This window comes from Hemiscyllium ocellatum, chromosome 28 (genome assembly GCF_020745735.1).
Source record: "Hemiscyllium ocellatum isolate sHemOce1 chromosome 28, sHemOce1.pat.X.cur, whole genome shotgun sequence".
Lineage (NCBI taxonomy): Eukaryota > Metazoa > Chordata > Chondrichthyes > Orectolobiformes > Hemiscylliidae > Hemiscyllium > Hemiscyllium ocellatum.
In genome coordinates this window covers 31,482,392-31,503,199 of record NC_083428.1, presented here as the reverse complement: position 1 = coordinate 31,503,199, position 20,808 = coordinate 31,482,392, and the positions used below count along the sequence as shown (strand labels likewise).

General features: G+C 39.5%; 1 protein-coding gene across 2 annotated transcripts in view; it reads right to left on the bottom strand.

The window, feature by feature from the left end:
• Positions 1-12,025: 12,025 nt before the first annotated feature.
• Positions 12,026-20,808, bottom strand: part of wdr18 (WD repeat domain 18) — a 189,925-nt gene continuing 181,142 nt past the window's right edge. For both annotated transcript variants that reach the window (XM_060846040.1, XM_060846041.1), the window contains 2 exons: positions 16,329-16,397; positions 12,026-13,451 (listed from right to left, as the gene is read on the bottom strand). In XM_060846040.1, the coding sequence (XP_060702023.1) occupies positions 13,323-13,451; positions 16,329-16,397 (198 nt within the window). In that variant the 3' untranslated portion in view covers positions 12,026-13,322. The remainder of the gene's footprint in view (positions 13,452-16,328; positions 16,398-20,808) is intronic.

Sequence of the window (20,808 nt, the reverse complement as noted above, 5' to 3'; positions counted from 1 at the left end):
AAAGGCATGAAAACAATGGATAAGAGAGTTGTGTAATAAGGCTGAAGAACTGACTTGGTCAGGAAGCTTATATTTCATGTAGGCAAAAACAAAACAGATGAGTAGCACTCAGCATAATGCACCGAAAACAGCAGCAATAGAGAGTAAAAGAAAAATGCTCTGTTAACAAACCCAAATAAATAAATTAAAGATGGAATGAGCATTTTTTTAAAAAATGAAAAACCTGCAACAATTGAGCTAGAACTGACAAATGACCAGAAATATTAGACACTGAGGTAAGAGCAGTAATAAATGAGATTTAAAAAACTGTAACAGCGGCTGGAATAGATTAACTACAAGTCATTCTGCTATAACGCGCTTCTCGTGAATGTGAATTTGCTGTAACGCGATGGATGAATTGGAACAGAGTTTCTAAAACACAAACCTTTAAAGTGTATATTGCTTATTACGCATTTCCGGTCCCATTAGTTTAAACGGTGCTGCTATTTTGTGATCTTCTTATAACAGGGGATTGCGTGAGAATGGAACTATGCATTATAGCAGAACCGACTGTATCTACAGAGCTGATTAAACAAACCTAACATCAGTGCTTATTGAATTGTGCAACAATATTTACCTATCAGGAGGATGGCCAGAGAACTTTATGCAGACAATAATGCTAGTGATGAAGAAGAAGCCAAAGACATGCTGATGTTTTGTCTATAGCACTATTAGGCTGTTTGCTCATGCATCACAGGCTGTGTTGAAAGTTATAACAAAGAGAGTGGATGGCAACGCACAAAGTCAGGGATGGCCAGTTTGGATTTCAGGGATTAAGAAATTGGTATGATCCAATTAACGAGTGTGAACAGTTTTGATTTTGGATAGCAATTATATGTTTGTTTTGTAGATTTATAAATAGTGTTTGATTGGGTTGACTAGATTAAGCTCCTAATGCTGCAGAAAAACATTGGAATAGACAGGAGCAATTAACAACTCGTAAGAAAGCTGTGTGGTTGCACACAGGGATAAACATTAACAGTGAGAGTTAACTACTAGCAAGTCAGAAATAAAGGATGTTGTTTATCACAGTTCTGTTCAATCGCTATGGAACAACTATGATCAAAGATGCTTTTACAGGCACTGAAACTGGTGTTTAAAATGGAGGGGGGAGATTGTGAAAAGGATAACACCAGATAGATTTACAGATGGCAAAGCATTTGTGGCTGTATGGGAAGGGTTATAAGAACCAGTCAATGGACTAGTAACCGCAGACATGGTGAGAGTGAACATTAGCACACACAATAATGAAGATGAGGTTAGTGCCAAGGGACTAGTGAATTGCAAATTTAATATCTTTGTTTAAGAAAGGTGAAAGGAAAAGCTACAAACCATTCAAATCTAATAGTATGGAAATGTTTAGAGACAAAATCCAAGAGAAAGCTAATTGGCATTTAGAAAAATATAGGCTAATATTTGAAAGTCAGCATGGATTTATTAAAGGCCAATAATGTTTGACAGACTTGTCATTTGATGAAGTAGTGGAGCAGTTGCATGACAGCAGTGTGGGTAATGTTACCTACATTGACTTTGAAAAAATATATATCAAAGTGCCATAAAAAATACTGATTTGTAAAATGAAAACTGATGACATTAAAATACACTGAGGTATGGGATCACCTCCATCTGTAAGATCCCTTCAGAATTACTCATCATCCTGACATGGAATTATATCACTGTTCTTTCATTGTCGCCATAGCAAAGTCCTGGACATCCCACCTTAATAACATTGTGGGTGCACTTAACCCTCATAGAATGCAATAGTTCTAGAAAGCAATTTACCTACTTCTCAAGGGCAGTTAAGAAATGGACTCGCCCATAATTTCCATATCCCAAGAAATATTAAAGAAAAGGATTCAAAGTTGGGGCTAAGGCAGTTGACTAAGAATGTGGGGCATTCCTGATGAAGAGCTTATGATGGAAACATCAACTTTCCTACTCCTCGGTTGCTGCCTGACCGACTGTGCTTTTCCAGCACTACACTTTTTGACTGCAGCATTTGTCTTTCTATCCTCTTCCTCATTGACCTATCATACAGTAATCTATTGCTTTGACATGTTACAGACAACTATCTCCTCTGCTGTAAAATCTCATATTTGCTTCTGTTTATCTATAATTTTCCAGATTTCTGACTACTCTTGAATCCTGTATTGTAGCAGATTGCATAGAAAAAGCATCTTGCCCATTAGCTCCCAAGCAATTATGATTATATTTCTGAGACAGTCACTGACCCCTTAAAAAGCAGGAGAGAGGAGGACCCAGATATGGGAATGATTCCTAAAAGAGTGAGGGAGTGGACATCAGATAAAACAACACGTGGAGAAGAGTAACATCAGAAAGGGAGCCGTGAGTGAATTGGTTGTTGAGCAATAGCGCTTCAGGACTGACTTTCAACCACAGCAATTTTGAAAAGCATCTATTTCTAAATTGGCACAGGGAAAAGAAAAGGCAAAGGAGAGGGAAGTGTCATGTGGAATATTCATTCTACGGAATGTAGGAAGTCCCAGACACATCTTGTGACTGTGACAGGTCCATGTGAAGGTAATGTCATTGCCTGCACAGGCTTGAACCCTGGGTCTCAGAGCTCAATGAGTGGCTATGCTGCACATATAAGGTAGAGAACCGCATAGGTAACACATTCAGAGAGGTGGTTACACCCCAAATTAGGGGCAAGCAGGCAGATAGGAAATGTGCAACTACCAGACAATCCAAGAGAAACAGGTAGGCACCCCCAGAGGTACCACTTACTAAATGATTTACCATTCTAGCTATTAATTCATAAGCAGCGGGAGAGGGGTATGGTCCTGTGATTGGAACTTAGATAACTAGGTTGAAAATTAACAAGCAGGACTGTTAAAGTAGCAATCTCTGGATGACTCCCAGTGCCAAATACAATATACAAGAGAGTAAGAAGATAGTTGAATGCATGATTGGAAAAGTGGCGCAATAAGGCAAGCTTTAGGTTTCTGGGACACTGTGACCGGCTATAGGGAAGATGATAGCTAGATAAGCCAGATGAGATGCACGTGATCAGAGCTGGGGTGAGATCCTATGGGGTTCAGGGGATCTAAACCAACTTAGTAGTGGGAATCAGAAGAGGATATTAGGAAGTAATATCAAGATGCATAAAATAGCCAGCTGGCATAAGGAGGGATGATGATTTTGGTTAAGGACAGCATAGCAGTCGAGGAGAAAGCAGATGTTTCAGCAGTTTCAAGGATAGAATTGATTTGACTTGTGCTGAGGAATAACAAGTGTCCATTTGTAACGCTTGATGTAATATATAGACCAGCAGCTAACAGGAAAGATATAGAGGCCCAAATCGACAAAGAAATTACAGAGAGTTATAGACATTGTAGAGTATTTATAATGGGGGACTTTAAATACCTACATATTGATGGGGATAGTAGTAAAGGGGCAGTGAGGGATACGCATTCCTAGACTTGTTCAGGAGAATTTCCTACAACAGTATGCGTTCAGCCCAACAAGAAGCACTGCCAGACTTACTTCTTAGGAATGAGGTGGGCCAAATAGATCAGAGACATTGGGGGTAATATTTAGGGAAAGCGCAGGTCAGGCAGCATCCAAGGAGGAGAATCGACGTTTCGGGCATAAGCCCTTCTTCAGGAATGAGGAAACTGAAGAAACTATCATCTTTGTCCAGTTTCCTCACTTCCCCTCCCCCCACCTTGTCTCAGTCCCAACCTTCGAACTCAGCACCACCTTCCTAACCTGCAATCTTCTTCCTGACCTCTCTGCGCCCACCCCCACTCTGGCCTATCACCCTCACCTTAACCTCGTTCCACCCATCGCACTTCCAACGCCCCTCCAAGTCCATCCTCCCTACCTTTTATCTTAGCCTGCTTGGCAACCTCTCCTCATTCCTGAAGAAGGGCTCATGCCCGAAACGTCGATTCTCCTGCTCCTTGGATGCTGCCTGACCTGCTGCGCTTTTCCAGCAACACATTTTCAGCTCTGATCTCCAGCATCTGCAGTCCTCACTTTCTCCTGGTAAGAGTTAGGGAACAATGATCACTATATCAATAGGTTTACAATGATAGTAGAAGTGACAATGCAGAGTAATAATAATGAACTTGTGGACAGTGGACTTAAAAGTTTCCCTGGATTTGGAAGTGGTGTCTGAGCACTGGAGAATTGTAAATACAGATAGAAGGTCCTTTATCTTAAGTGCTTGGGACCAGCTGATGTTTGGAATTTGGAATTGTTTCAGTTTTCAGAACGTGACAGTTTAATGGTGAATTTTTAAAAACTCTTACTGGAAAAGCAAACTTCTAAGAATGTGCTTGGCATCAAGTGGGTGTCAACTTGGGGGCATTCACAGAGAAATCCCCCAGGCCTATCAGTGCTTGACCACACCCCTCCCCCCACGTCACATCTGAGTGAGACACATCGAGTGGCTGTCCACTTGGATTAACTGTTTGCTCACCAAATGACCTTGTTAATGAGAAAAAAACTTTCCAAAAAAACTCTTAGGATTTCGGAACTTTTTGGTTTTTTGATGTTCAGATAAAGGACCTTCTACTTGCATTGCATACTTGTTTGAAAAGACTGCAAGGATTGGTCCAGCAATTATAGACCAGTCAGTTTAATTTTGACGGGGGGGAAACTCAAGGCAATAATTCAGAATAAAATGAATAGGCAAGTGGAAAAATGACAGTTAATTTGGAAGTGTCAGCATGGATTTGTTAAGAGAAAGTGGTGTCTAATTAACCTGCAAGAGGTAAGGAGAAAGTTGGTGAAGGAAAGGATGTTTTTGTGATGGATATAGATTTCTAAAAGACATTTGATACAAAGCCAGATAGCCAAATAGTAAGGAAAGTGAAGGGTCATAGAAACCTGGATACAAAATTAGCTGAGGCACAGGAAACAGAGACTAATTGTTGGATATTTTTTTGGGCTGTAAGAATGTTTATATTGTGAAGGTCTGTATTTCCTCTATTATACGGAAAGATTGAAAAAATTGAGACTGTTTTCTTGGGGAGGAGAGGGCTAAGAGAGACTTGATAAACATATTCAAAAATCAGGAGGAATCTGGATGAACTGGATAGGGAAAAACATTTTCTGTTTGAAAATGGATTGAGTGTCAAAGGGCACAGTTTTAAAGCATTTTGCAAAATTTATTGTCGTTTTGTTAGGGCTCATTAAGCTTTTGGAATACTGCATGCAATTCTGGTCTCCCTGCTATGGGAAGGATGTTGTGAAACTTGAAAGGGTTCAGAAAAAATTTACAAGGATGTTGCCAGTGTTGGAGGGTTTGAGCTACAGGGAGAAGCTGAATAGACTGGGGCTGTTTTCCCTGGAGCGTCAGAGGCTGAAGGGTGATTTTATAGAGGTTTATAAACTCATGAGGGGGCATGGATAGGGTAAATAGACAAAGTCAAGATTAGAGTGGTGCTGGAAAAGCACAGCAGGTCAGACAACATCCGAGAAGCAGGAAAAATAATGTTTCGGGCAAAAGCCCTTCATCAGGAATGAGGCTGGGAACCTCAGAGTGGAGAGATGAATGGGAGGGGGTTGGGGCTGGGCGAAGATAGCTGAGAGTGCAACAGGTAGATGGAGGTGGGGGTAAAGGTGATAGGTCAGAGAGGAGGGTGGAGCAGATAGGTGGGAAGGAAGATTGACAGGTGGGACAGGTCATGGGGATGGTGCTGAGCTGGCAGGTTAGAACTGGTGAAGTCCTTTACCCCCACCTCTACTCACCTATCCTCTCCCCAGCTCCCCCCTCCCATTTATCTCACCACCCCTGAGGCTCCCAGCCTCATTCCTGATTAAGGGCTTTTGCCCAAACCCTCAATTTTCCTGCTCCTCGGATGCTGCCTGACCTGCAGTGCTTTTCCAGCACCACTTTAATCTAGACTCTAATCTGCAGTACCCACCTCCACCTAAATAAGGTCTTTTCTCTGGGGTGGGGCAAGTCCAAAACTAGAGGGCATAGGCTTAGGGTGAAGGTGAGTGAGAAAATTTAAAAGTGACCTAAGAGGCAACTTTTTCACGCAGAGGGTAGTGCATGTATGGAATGAGCTGCCAGAGGAAGTGGTGGAGGCTGGTGCAATTACAACATTTAAAAGGCATCTGGATAGGTACGTGAGTAAGAAGGGTTTAGAGTGATATGGGCCAAATGTTGACAAATGGGATTAGACTTATTTAGGATATCAGGTCAGCATGGACGAATTGGACCGAAGGGTCTGTTTCCATGCCGTACATCTCTGAGACACTGTGGAAAAAATGAGAGAATAAAAACTCTCAGAGTGAGTAGTACGGTCTGCTTGGAAGTGTAGTGGAGCTAAGTTCAATTGAGGCATTCAAGAGGTGTTAGCTGATATTTAAACAGAAACAATATTTAGGGTTACAGGAACAAGGCAGCAGGTTGGCATGAAATTAAACATTTCAGAGGCCCAATGCAGATATAATGGACCAGATACCCTCCTCCTGAATTGTAACAATTCTGTGACACTGGTAGCAATGCTTTGTTTGCACTCCCTAACCATTTGCCTTGCTACTCTGGCGGCTTGTCTACCAGCTTTATGTTTTGTCCTATACATCATTTCACAATGACTGTCCTTTCCTCAAGATCTGCAGATCAGTCCATATGCAAGGTATTTTCCTCTGTCTTGAAATCATGTGGTGGTCTTTCTTACTGCTAGCTGTACATAGGTTTGTTTTTGTTTCACAGTGTGGATTTTGCTATATTTCCCTTGGCTCCGCTGAAGGCTGTCTGTCTGGGTAGTTACCGTCTTCTCCTGTTTCCTTGTGTGCGCGCACGCACCCTGGCACTGATGTACAACCTACGATGTTGCAACCTTGTCATCAAATAGTGTTCTCTGCATTTGAGACTGTGCCAAACCACAAATTAGTTGCCTTTTTGTCTTGTTACAACGTTATCTATCGCTTTGTTTACACGCTGTCTGAGGCCTTGAATCCAATGACCTGACTATGGCTGGAGATAGGTGCTAAATCTTTCAAAAGTTACAACTGGGTTATTGTCCTGCCTACTTCAGTCAGTTCCCAGCTATTAAATAAACTTAATCCTAACCCACAAATGGATTATAGCTGTCTCACAACTTGTTTTAGAACTGCTGAAAGACAACTTGCTTTTTTAAAAATCTGCACTTCTTACTCATTATGCTGTAGCTGAGCATTCATTACTGGGTCATTTGCTTTATTGTGGTGTTACCACACGGAGGCAAACTCCTCTGTTAATTAAACCAAACACCCAGAAAGGCTCACCTTGCCTCGTAATCTGTTGAAATATAAGTGACAGAGAACTCCCAAATTCCACTATTTAAAGAAAATATCAATTTATTTTTTAACTCCAAAAGGGAACATTAAACAATTAATCACAATGCTAAGCCCCCTTTTCTCTTAACTGCTTACTATCTGCCCCCAACTCTATAACAATATGCAGTTTCGATAAGACATTTATTAAAATTACATCAACTTAATTTCAAAACCACACAGCCGCTGTCATCTTGTGTCTTCACTCTTCTTGCTGCTGATCTCACTGGATTGTCTTCTTTCTTTTTACTGAGAGTATGTTTCACATGAAAAATTATCTTTGATAGAGTGTGTTTCCTAATTTCATGGAGAGCCAGATATTAGCTGTCCATGCATTTCTGTCATAACATGAGTTTCTCTCTGACCAATTTTCAAAATGTCTGCATTTTATACCCACCTCCTGCCCTCCCAACATCGGATCATCTCACTGGTTCAATGTTGGCAAAGCAATAAATTCCAACATGACTGGGTTTTAGTATCCTGGGGCATAATTTAAAATGAATGATTAAATTAGAATTATTGTCAAAACAGCAAACAAAACTCAGGTATCAATTTCACAGTCAAAAGTTACATATTTTCAATTTTCCAGTACACTGGGACTGCCATCTAGTCATATACACAGGTGTTCATAATCTCTCAGCTCAGAACAACATCCACTCTTTCTTAAAGGTACAGTACATGCCTTCAAGTTCATAACTGCAGGATTCATGCAGTCTTTCTTTTGGCACTAATGTAGGTCAGTTTTCCTAATCACTAATAAGTTCTACGTAAATACAAGCTGCTGTGTTGTCCCAGCTATTGCCTGCCAGATATAAGACTCAGCACAGACCAGAATTGTCATGGCCCATTCACAGAGTCACTATAATTACTTAAAGAATGTTCTCTCTCATCTGCCATGGTAGATGAGCTTAACATCTTCTCCCCTGCATGTACAATTCAACTTTAATACATTTATCCATTACACAGTCTAGTTAAGGATTGTGGAACAGAACAAACCCTTTCTTGGACTGGATAGAGAATGAGATTTTGATGTGTTTCTTGATAAATTGAACATGTATTTGCTTCTCTTTCAATCATTTTGACTGCCTGCTTCCAGATTCAATTTAACAAAGAAGATGGTATTCTTTGATTAGCTGTTAGCTTCACCCTACCTTGGAAAGGATCTAGAATCACTGCCTATACGGATGCCATCTCTCAATATTGCAGCAATGCACCATCAAGATACCTGCCTATTAAATCAAAAGTGGATAGCCGGCACAAGCAGGTAACCCTGGATTGTATTTGACAGTTAGACTCAGAAGGAAGTTTCAGTTTGAACTGAATTCCATCCATTACAAGAAATGCTTTTGTGTAAAAGGCAGTTTAGTAATAAGATAGAAAAGCTAGAAATACTCTACAGTCTCATTAGCGAATTCTAAAACTTTTGGTTTTGATTTTATTGTCATATGTATTTCATAGTAGGAATACAACAAAATAGTGAAAAACTTTTATTTTTTGCCGTGAAATGGTGCCGTTTTGAATAATTTTAAATAAAGAAAGAGCTGAAAAATAGTCCATTAGTCGTGAGCCAGCTCATCATGTCAACAATGCATGTGCCGTGATCCCTCTGCCACTGCTACACCTGGACCCAACCAACATTGAAGTTGCTGATCCTCAGGATTGTCGCTGGATTGATTCTCTTCCACCTCCATCTGCATCAGACCAACCAATGTCAGTATTGCATCTCTTACCACTGGGCCCACCTTGCTGATTTCGCTGTGATGTCCTTACATTACCACTTCACCACCAGACCAAACCAATAATGAATTCATCGATCCACCGATGCCATCTTTTGCCACTGGGCCTGCCTCGCTGATGTAGAAGCTGCTGATTCTAGGTCCTTGCTCCGGAAAAGTAAGTAGGAGGCTCACCATCCTGCACGCTGAGGCAAACCGGAGGTCCACGCCTGGACCCGGCTTGAGACTGCTCAAGATCCTCACCCTGGGTTTGGTCGAGATGTATGTGCTGGGCTCTTGCTGCCACTGAAGCCATCCAAGCTCAGGACAAGATAAGAACAATAGATAGATTAGATTATATAGAGGAAAGCAGAAAGAAAAAGCAGCCAGAGCGGATGAGCTCCAGCACAAGGGCACTACTCTGCCGCCATCTTGGACTGAAAATCTGACTTTACACGTAAGCCCCCTACTGGAGAAACTTGGCAGTGTCTGCACAATCCATTGTTCTGATCAAAAACTAAATGGAACAGCTACATTTTAAAGCACTTAATGCCATTTGTTTTTACATGGATGCAGAAATGTGATTTGAATACAAAAAGCCAGAAAAAGAAATGTATTGAGAAATTTCCATTCATCAGTCACCACATTCTGAAAGGTCACAGCTAATCCCACGTTTGAACTCACCCTTGCATACTCAACTGCACACCATCATTATGCTTTAAAATTCTTTACCTTTTCTCTACTTCACAATTCTAATTGAAATTGATCTGAGTGGCTGCTTTACACAAAATACAATGTCATTTATCCCTTTCTCTCTCTCACTGGATGACCCTGCCTACTTATAAAGACAATTACTACAGGTAACAGAGTGAACTATTTCATAGAATTGGAAAGGCAGAATTGCTATGGTGGGAAATTGAATCTGACCGGATCATTGGTCATGAGAATCTCAGCAACAATACTTTACACTTTAGGAAGAAGGCATAAATCACAATTTATTTCATAAAAATGAGACACCCAACAATGGTCCTTTTGAAAAGAGTTCTTGCAACATCCTTATATCAACAGCAATGTACTGTTAACGTTCCAACAGGTTTAGAGTTAGGGTTAACCTTGATCCAATTCAGTTAAAAACAAAATATGTCAAGTCTCACAGCAGTGGCTTATCTAAAAGAATCCGTTTTTCAAAAATATTAAAAATAAAAATCCAACCAGCAGGTACATAACAGTCCAGCTCTACCATGATAGGCTTATAGCCAATTACATAATCTATATTATAAAAAGCTGAATATAAATCATCTATTCAACAGCAGAATTCTAGAAGGTAGGTTACAAACATTGGATGGTTTTCTGTACTCATGAAGACTAGCAAATAGAATGGGTCCACAGTTAATGCAAATTAGGAATAGAATGGTGTTCCCACTAGTCTGCCTTAAATAAGAAGTTGCTTAAAGTGACAAGAGAGCAATATTCATCCATTTCTTTTTTGCGACTCTAGGTTGGTTCTATATTACAGGCATTTCCATAAGGTGTGCTATATTACAGGCATTTCCATAAGGTGTGCTTGTGTTGGTTAATGATTGGAATTATGACCAGGAAGTTCATAAGATGGGAGCTCACTCTGTTCTTAAAAAAGATTAGTCTGAAACGATAACAATTCTCTCTATAGATGCAACCAGACCTGAATATTTCCACTCATTTTTAACATTTCCATTTACTTTACTGCTGCGTTATTGTCCTCTACTGTTGACATCAATGTTAGTTTATTGTGCAGCAGTCTCCATCCTACTATTGGATATGTACCGTAGAGCAATTCAACCCCATTCCACAACTCCTTTGCCTCATGCAGGTCCCTTAGCTCACTGTCCATTAATGCATCATCCTGAGTTGCTGTTCTTGGCAGTTTGCCACTGCCTTCCTCTGTCAGGCAGAGAAAGATGCAGGAACCAAGTCTATTTTAACCAGAAAAGGAATTGAACCTTTACAGTTGGCATTATTCTAAATCACAGTAGTCAACTGAACATCCTGCCTCCCCCAGCAAACTGATTAGTTTGTACTTTAAATGTAATCCTATAATATTTATTTAGAGCATCAAATGTTTCCTCTAAACTATGATTTCTGCTGAAGATGCTGTCCTGTTGGGTAAGGTTCTGTCTTATTGGTACTATAAATAAAGAGGTAATTCACACGTGACCCCAAACAGTTATTAGTTGGCAACTCAACTTTAAGAATTAATATCCTCAGAAACATACCAGAGCCTTAATTATATAATAAATGTTTAACTTGATATTTAGAATCATTTTCTGTTCAGAATCTGTCATTTCTTCATAATATTTACGCTTTCTTCTGTTACCATCCATTTTCATGCATTGGATTAAATCTATCCAGATTCAAACACATAAGCTAATTATTCAGCTCAGGTAGAATGCATAAGTCTCTAATCTCTGTAAGGGTAGTTGGTCTCTCTTTTTGCTTTATAGATATCCATAAGCATCAGGTTTTGTTTTCTCATTCATAAATACTGTAATTATCCTAACTATCCAGGACTCATGACAGATTGCTGTGAAATACTGTTGATTTTTTTCTTTAAGCATAGTATTTTCACTTAATGCTGCACTGTTGACAGTAGTCTAGCAATTTGTGAATTTGCAGAGTTTATCTGTCAACTATTTTGGAAGCTGTGACCTTCCCTACTGATGTGAAGGATTTTGTTGAATGCTATTTGAAAATATATTTGCCTAATTAGACTTGTTCTTAACTTAGTTACGTATGTAGATGGTGGAAACCTTTTAAATAAATCCCCTTCCTCTTATAATACTGAACTTTAAACTTTTTGCTGTAAGATTCAGTTAATATTTCTACAGTAATAGGAAAAATGGTACAAATTCTACTAGTAAAACCTAATACAGACATTGTATTCTGGCCAATGTTATGCTGAATTTAATTTAAAATAACTGAATATTAAAAAGATCAGATTTATTTCAAAACATTTATTTTAAAAATGTCAGATGCTCCAGATACGTACAAATTTCCCACAAATAAAAGAGAGAATAGACAATTCAAATATGAGGCACAGTGTAGAATGCAAATATACCATAAGGGGGACTGGGATTCTAAATGCTCCTGTCAATCAAACTACAGTTATGAGTTGGAGATGCCGGTTAGATTGACATAAATAGAAACAAAAATCATAATAATAAAAGTTAACGTGTGTGACTTGTATTACATGATCAAATCAGTTACTCCAGTAACTGTGTAGACATTGCAATTCCAATCGTTGTCTTGGTGATTGATCATACTGGAATGCCCAAAATGGGATGTGGATCTATGCCAGCAATTTTCCCACACTGAGTTCCTGATTACAATTAAAACACTGTGGAAAAGTGGTCAAGTAAAGGCAATCTCCCACAGGAAGAGGGGAAACCACAGTCAGGATAAATCCGATATGAATTCCAGAATGACCCACATACATCATTATCTAATCAGAGGCCAGAGAATTGACCAGGAGAACAGGAGAAATGGAATAGGAGACACCTAATACTTCACAGTCTACAGAGAATTTGCAATTATTATTTAAACATTTGAATGTCTCTTATCATCAGAAAGATTGGACAATGTGTACACCATGGAGCCTCAAGCCACAGATATGATTTAAATCCAGGTTTCCTTTACAGGTAACAGATCTTAAACCCAGCTAGGTAATGGACAAACAATCCTTTTTAAGTTTCCAAATCCATAACTTTCAAACAGAACAAACTAATGGAGAAAAGTTAGAAGTACAAACAGGGTTCAAGAGGTCAAATGTGGAATTCATATGTATGGCTCGATTATATTTACAAACTGATTCTCAAAATACAATTCAAACAAAGGAGAAAGCAATATCCTCTCCATAAAAAATCACCAGGAAGATCTAGTATCAACTGGGTCCCCCAATCCAAAGGTTTTAAAGAATCTGGCAAATTTATATTCGGGTCCTAACTAGGATTGGACTCATATGTTTGGAATCAAGATTGTTAACAGGCCAACAAGTACAGCTTAAAAGCAGCTAAAGAAACATCTGACTTAAGTAGATGTGAATACATGTAAATGAGAAGAAGCATTCAGCAAATGAGCCCCCAGCAAAAAGAATTCAGATAAACAAACTTATAAGTGGGACTACAAGTGGAAATATTTAAATATGGCAGTTCATTTTATAAACACTAATGAATGTATTGTTGTAATACCAACAGAGACCTGACACTGGGTGCTTCCTAATTTGCAGTATTTCTTCACTTATGTCTGTTTGGTCAGAACTTGCACTGAAAAATCATACAAGTCTCTATTGATTTTCTTCAATGTCTTCACTTCGTCTTCCAGCTCAGCCACTCTCATTTTTGTGTTCTCGCCATCTCCCAGCAAATGCTGCATAAGAAAAAAAATGTATCTGAACAACAGATTTCAAATTGCAATTTGTCTAATTAACTTTAAACATTTTTAATGAACTTGTCTGAAGGGATAAATACATTCAATAAAATTATCAAACTGGAAATCAAATATTTTTTAAAACTATAAATGCTTGCCAGTCTCAACAGTAACTGGGACGTGTCAAATCAGGCTGAACTGTCGTGTATACTGTGAATACTTCACATCCAAATCAACCTAATATTTCTCATTAAAGAAGCTAACAGACTATTTATTTCCAGTTTCCTTTTTTGCACACAGAAAAAGTCGATTCCTCAGTCCCTAGAGAAACTAATTTAAGCAGAAAACTGCTGGTCTGACTGGGTTACAATTACTGCTGAGAATAACATTTGATTGTTTATATTTAGATATGCAGCTGAAGAAAATGAGCATTTCTAGGGGAGAAGGATGAAGGAAAGTGAGGAGTTCCACAATTAACATGCTTAAAGACAAGGGAGATAAATCTTGACTTCAGCACAGAAATGAGATGGAAAACTATTAGCATAAAAACGTAGAAGACAGAAGCAGGAGGAAACCAGTTGGTCCTTCAGGCCTGTTCCGCCATTCATCACGATCATGGCTGAGTGTCCAACTCAAAAGCCTCATCCTGCTTTCTCCCCACAACCTTTGATCTCATTCGCCCCAAGTTCTATATCTAGCCGCCTCTTGAATACATTCAATGTTTTGGCATCGACTACTTCAATGAATTCAAGAAATGAATTCAACAGGCTCACCACTCTTTAGGTGAAGAAATGTCTCATCTCCATCCTAAATGGTCCACCCTGAAGCCTTAGATTGAAACCTCCCTACATCCACCCTGTCTGGTCCTGTTAGAATTTCATAAGTCTCTACGAGATCCCCTTCACTCGTTTGAACTCCAGCAAAAGCAATCCTAATCTAATCAATCTCTCCTCATACGTCAGCCTGGTAAACCTTCGCTGCACTCCCTTGAGAGCAAGAGCATCCTTTCTCAGAAAAGAAAGCCAAAACTGTACACAATATATTAGATGTGGCCTCACCAGTGCCCTGTGTAAATGCAACACATCTCTGCTCCTGTACTTGAAAGCACTTGCACTTGTGGGCGGCACGGTGGCACAGTGGTTAGCACTGCTGTCTCATAGCGCCTGAGACCTGGGTTCAATTCCCGACTCAGGCGACAGACTGTGTGGAGTTTGCACGTTCTTCCCGTGTCTGCGTGGGTTTCCTCCGGGTGCTCTGGTTTCCTCCCACAGTCCAAAGATGTGCGGGTCAGGTGAATTGGCCATGCTAAATTGCCCGTAGTGTTAGGTAAGGGGTAAAATGTAGGGGTATGGGTGGGTTGCGCTTCGGCGGGTCGGTGTGGACTTGTTGGGCTGAAGGGCCTGTTTCCACACAGTAAGTAATCTAATCTAATCTGAATGCAATACACCATTTGCCTTCTTTACTGCCTGCTGCACCTACATGCTTACCATCAGCAACTGGAGCACAAGGCCATCCAGGTTGCACTGCACACTTGCCTCTCAAACTTACAACCATTAAGGTAGTAATCTTCCTTGTTTTTGCTTCCATAGTGAATAACCTCGCATTTATCTAAATTGTACTGCACCTGCCACTGATTTGCCAACTCGCCCAACTTGTTCAGATCATGCTGAAGAACCTCTGCGTCCTCATCACGGTTTATGTTCCCACTCAACTTGGTATCATCTGCAAACTTTGTTACATGTTGTTCCTTCATCCAAATCATTAATATATATTGTGAATAGCTGGGATCCTGTGGCACCCCACTAATTACTGCCTGACAATTTGAAAAGGACCCACTAATTCCTACTCTTTGGTTCCTCTAGCCAACCATCTCGATACACTTCCCCCAATCCCATGCACTTTAATCTCACACAATAATCTCTTAAGTGGGACTCTGTCAAATGCGTTCTGAAAGTCCAAGTAAACCACATTGCTCCCCCTTGTCAACTCTACTCGTTACATCTTCATTGAATTTCAACAGATTTGTCAAGCATGATTTGCCCTTCATAAATCCATGCTGATTCTGAATCTGTCAATGCTTTCTAAATGCTTCCTATTATGTGTGGGACATAATATTTTTGAGCTTAGGGGAAACAGGGAAATAGAGTTCAATGCTTTTGATGATGTAGAAAGGGATAATAAACACAGAGATGGGGCAAGTAATTTGTTGGTGGTTAAAACTGGAAAGGAGACTAAATTACCAAAGCACCATTCTTTCTTTCCCTACCACGGAGTATCAGAGCGATACTGAACAGCCATCAAAGTGGGAGTGCTATGTTTTACAAATGTGACATGCCTAAACATTGAAAGGTTCCCTTGATAAGTTATCCATACATTGTTCAACTAATGACAAACTGTTTTGCTCTTCCAGTAATTCACAAAACAGATATTTATGTTTGAGTAGTAGTTCTGGATTCATCAAGGTGAAGGGTGTTACTGCTTGGAAATAGAATAGCTTACCATTTCAAAGACCCCATGAACAGCAATTCCAGTTCAAGTGTAGCAACTTCTGCATTACCCACCTAGCGCATTCTAGACCAGGTGAAACACTGTTCAGATGAAGAGGGAAGCTTCTTTTCTACTCCAGCAATACAGCTTAGGCCCACACTCAGAAGGGCCACTCAACGTGCAATAATTTTGGCAATTGAAAGAAAAAGATGATTTCCATGACAATGAAAACGTCTATCAATGCTGAATTAAAGTCTGTTTTATTGTGTAGGCCTTTGTTCACCAGAAACTGTGGAAACTCATTTCACAGACAAATTTAACAAATCAGCAGTGGAAGAATTGGTAGAGTTTAAACCACACATGACAAAAATCTATTAAAGCCCAACAAACCTTATCTGCGGCAGCACACATAACAGAATACAACTCCTCAGCTTTTTTGAGGTAACTTTCCTGAGACTCCTGTTGAAAAACAGAGCAAACTATTTAGTTTGGAATTGTACACAACTTATATTCTAAAAGTAAAAATAATCATTCCAGGTAGCAAGTGCACATTGCAGAACACTGCATACACAGGAGAAAATGCCCAAATCTCTGAACAGGCTACCAATTACAATCAGAAACACATTTTTTCATGGGATGCGGGCATCATTGGCAAACGTCAGCAGTTAAGAGTCAACCACATTCTGGAGAAGTCCTGTTGAACACTTTGGGTGCTGGTGATGTAGCTATTTCCAAACAGGAAACAATCTTTAACATTTAAAGTAAAGTTGCATCTAGAAACCAATGGGGTGACAGATAAACTCCTTTGGGTGTTTCTCCAAATCTTTGTTTGAACTGAATCTTACTGTAATCACTAGCGTTATACTACATTATCTGGTTCTCGATCGTGATCTTTGCAAGTATCAGTGCCCAAGGGACTATACACCAGCAACTCAGAGAAACTATATCTCTGTAAGAGTCAGTGCCAAGGAAACTATACACTACAGAGTTGAGAACTTTATGGGAGAGGATGAATAAATTACAATCAGAGATGATGTAATGAATATTGATTTCAACACTGGAAGCAGAAAGAGACTGCGGTATTTTAAGTTTAAAAAGAACAAGACAAGAAAGCTCAGGGAGCAATTACCCTTGTAACATAGTACAGAACTTGAACATTGCTGAGAAAGGACACATTTTAGTCATTTCGCATTCAGAGGAACAAATTCAGAAGCATATTTTGCCCTGAACTATAGTATTTTTGAAAATGTTTTGATGAGTGCAAGAGAAAAAGTTTTGACAAAAGGCCTCTTTTTTTCAGCAATATCCTAGTAATCACAGAATCCCTACAGTGTGGAAGCAAGCCATTTGGCCCATCGAGGCCACACCGACCCCGCAAAGAGCATCCCATCCCATGCCCCAACCGATCCCCGTAATCTTGCATCGCCCATGGTTAACCACCTAACCTAAACACCCCTGGACGCTATAGACAATTTAGCATGGCCAATCCACTTAAACGCTACATCTCTGGACTGTAGGAGGAAACTATGCAAACACAGTGAGAACATGCAAACTCCACACAGACAGAAGCCCGAGGCTGGAATCAAACATGAGTGCCTGGTGCTGAAAGGCAGTAGTGCTAACCACTGAGCCACCATGCTGCCCCAAATATTGATGTAACAGTAAAAAAAGGGAGGTTTCTGACAGGTTGGCAACCTTCATCAAGACCATGAGTCTTTGAAATTCTATTTGCTGAAAGAATGACCTGACAATATTTCATGTTTAAATATCTTTACTGCAATTAATATTGAAATAACACTATTGACTAAATACAGTTTTATTTTTGTAACTATTTTTAAACCACAGAAACTAATATTCTCCTTTTATACTTATTACCCATTGCACTTTTGTATCTCAGCTTAGCTGAGTAACAAGTACAAGTGACTGACTCAAGGTGTTTTTGGAAAGCCCCTTAAATCCACCATCAGTGGTAAAGCCTGTTGCAATCATTCTTTTTTCCTCTGCCCATCCAGAACAAATCTCCCAGAATATGTATAAGGCTGCAAGACGTGTCTCTTCATCTATAGGATACCCCACCCCCCACATAAGGCTGTGACAGCTCAAAGTCAAGTAACCTTGTCTCTCAGCTGGCCACACACAGCTCCTTGCCTACGCTATGCTGTCTGTGTAGGGAAACCTGTAACCAGATCGCTAAAGACGACTTCCTCTGTCCTCTTTGGCAGAGTCATGTGAAGCACATTAACCATTTATCTAGGTAGGGAAATAAATTAGCTTTTCTTGACCTCTAATCCCTCTTCGTTTACCCTAAATTTAAAGCTCCAAAATATTATAACATTAGAGTATCTCATAACTATAACAAATGTTTCTGACCAGATTTTCAAACAACTTATTATACTTATAATGCAAGAAAGTCACATGGGAACTGGGAAACAATCCAAAAACAATGTGAATGTATAAACATTAATTAGATTAAATCTCATAGGGATGCAATTTTATGAAACTGCGTTGAATATTGGTAGACTCCAGCATTTATTGCCTTTAATGCTGAAACAATCTCCTGAGGGCTTCAGATGTACTCAATATTCACAGTCAATGTTAACACTTTCAGTTAGCAATTCTTTACTTTTTTTCCAATTTTCTCCCCTCATTTTTCGGGTAGAGATTGCAGCTGGGAAATGAGTTCCACAGGCACTTCCAGCCATACTTTAAGAACAGGTAAACTAAAATGATTTTGTAAGCAGCCTATTCAATTGAGCATTGGTCCATGCTGAAAGTTGATGTGACTGCTGTACAATTTCTAGCAGGGGTCACTGGATAACAATCACTCTTGTACTGGCTGAGATACATTAGCATAGTACAGGTACTAAACCTGGATCTTTTTGATACTTTAGGCAACCTTCTATCAATTCTAGCAAAGGCTTTCTCTAAACTGTCTCCTGCACTCACATCTCTTCACGTTTTGATCAGAACTGAACACAGTGCTCAGAAGGTAGTCTGATTACAGGACTGTACTGTTTAACAATAACTTTTCTTAACTTTCATTCTATTGTTGTGCCTATATATGTATATCTCAGCATTATGGCTTTAACAATTGTTACTCTGCAGTAATTGGTTACATTGAATTTAAGGGGCTATATCCATTCGAATTCACTATGCATGTCATTCCATGTTTTTTCTACTTACATGGAGTATCCTTATTGAAATTAAGGTCCAATTTATCTTGTAATTCCTAAGCTACAATGAATTTCTGAATCCAAGTCAAACATATAAATTGGAAGCAAAGTTATCCCTAGTGCTTATCGCCTCCTTTAGCATCTTCGACAAAATCTTCTAATATCAGCTATGTTCCTCCATTCAACCAATTCATTATCTATTTCCAAAGTATAGAATAAATCCAAGTACTGCACTTTGAACCTAATTAAAACACTTTTTTGCAGACCTTCATATGAAATAAATGTTTCACATGAAGTATGATTTTTTTCCACAAAGGTTACATATAGTGTACAGTGAAGGTGGTTATCTGGGAATGCAGCGAAAGCTGATCAACTGGGCCAACGGCTGAAGAATGGCAAACAGTGTTTAGATAAATGCAAAATGTTACATTTTGGTGGGTCAATCCAGGGCAGGACTTCCACAGTCAATGGCAAGGTTCTGCGGAGTGGTATAGAACAAAAAAATCTAGGGGCACAGGTTCATAGCTCCTTGAAAGTAGAGTCATAAGTGGACATGGCGGTGGAGAAGGCTTTGCATACTTGCTTTAATTGGTCAGAGCATTGAGTACAGAGTTAGGACGTCTTGTTGCACTTGCACACCTGTTGGTGAGGCCACATTTGGAGTACTGCATGCAGTTCTGGTGGCTCTACTGTAGAAAGGATATTATTTAACTAGGAAGTGTGCAGAAAAGATTTACTGGGATGTTACCTGGACTGGAAGGTTTGAATTATAAGGAAAGGTTGGATAGGCTGGGACCTTTTCCCCTGGAGTATAGGAGACTGAGAAGTGACCTTACAGATGTGTATAAAATCATGACAGGCATAGATAAGGTGAATAGCCAACAGGTTTTCCCATGATAGGGGAGTCTAAAACTAGAGGGCATAGGTTTAAGGTGAGAGGGGAGAGTCACAAAATGGTCCAGAGCGATAGTTCTTTCACACAGAGGGTGGTGAGTGTCTGGAACAGATTACCAGAGGTAGTGGTGGAAGCCAGTACAATCTTGACATTAAAGCAACATTTAGACAGATTTGTGGAGGGGATAGGTATTGAACCTTGTGGACCAAATGTAGGCAAATGGGACTTGTTTCATTGTGAAAACTGGACGGCATGGGCAAGCTGGGTCAAAGGGCTGTTTTCATGCTGTCGACCTCTATGACTCTTATGATGATAGGAAAGAAACAATAGTTAGGTAAAAAGATGATTAGAAGGCTACAAGATAAAATAAACCAAAAAGCTTAACAGGTAAGTACAAGGAATCTGTAAAGATTTCAGCCAAGAAAAATAACCTCCTAACATCTATTAAGCCCTATCTTCATTTTGGATTTTGGTGGAGGAACAACAAATTTCCTGATGATACCAGAATAAGAGATTTGGTAACAGGAGAAGATTTCAGGAGGACACAAACATGTTAGCAGATTGGATAGTCAGGTAGCAGAAGTGGGAAATGTTATATTTTTAGAAGAAACAGAATTGGAGTACAAACTCAATTAATTCATGCTGTAGGTCGGATTCATTTTATAATTCATATGTTGTTGAAATATTACTTTTAGTTTAGGTATATAAGATTGTGGAAGCAACTGGGTTGGGAGGTTTGTAAACAGATCTAAAGTGATTGCATTTTAAAGGTGGCTAGTTTTTCTTTAATATGGTCGATGTT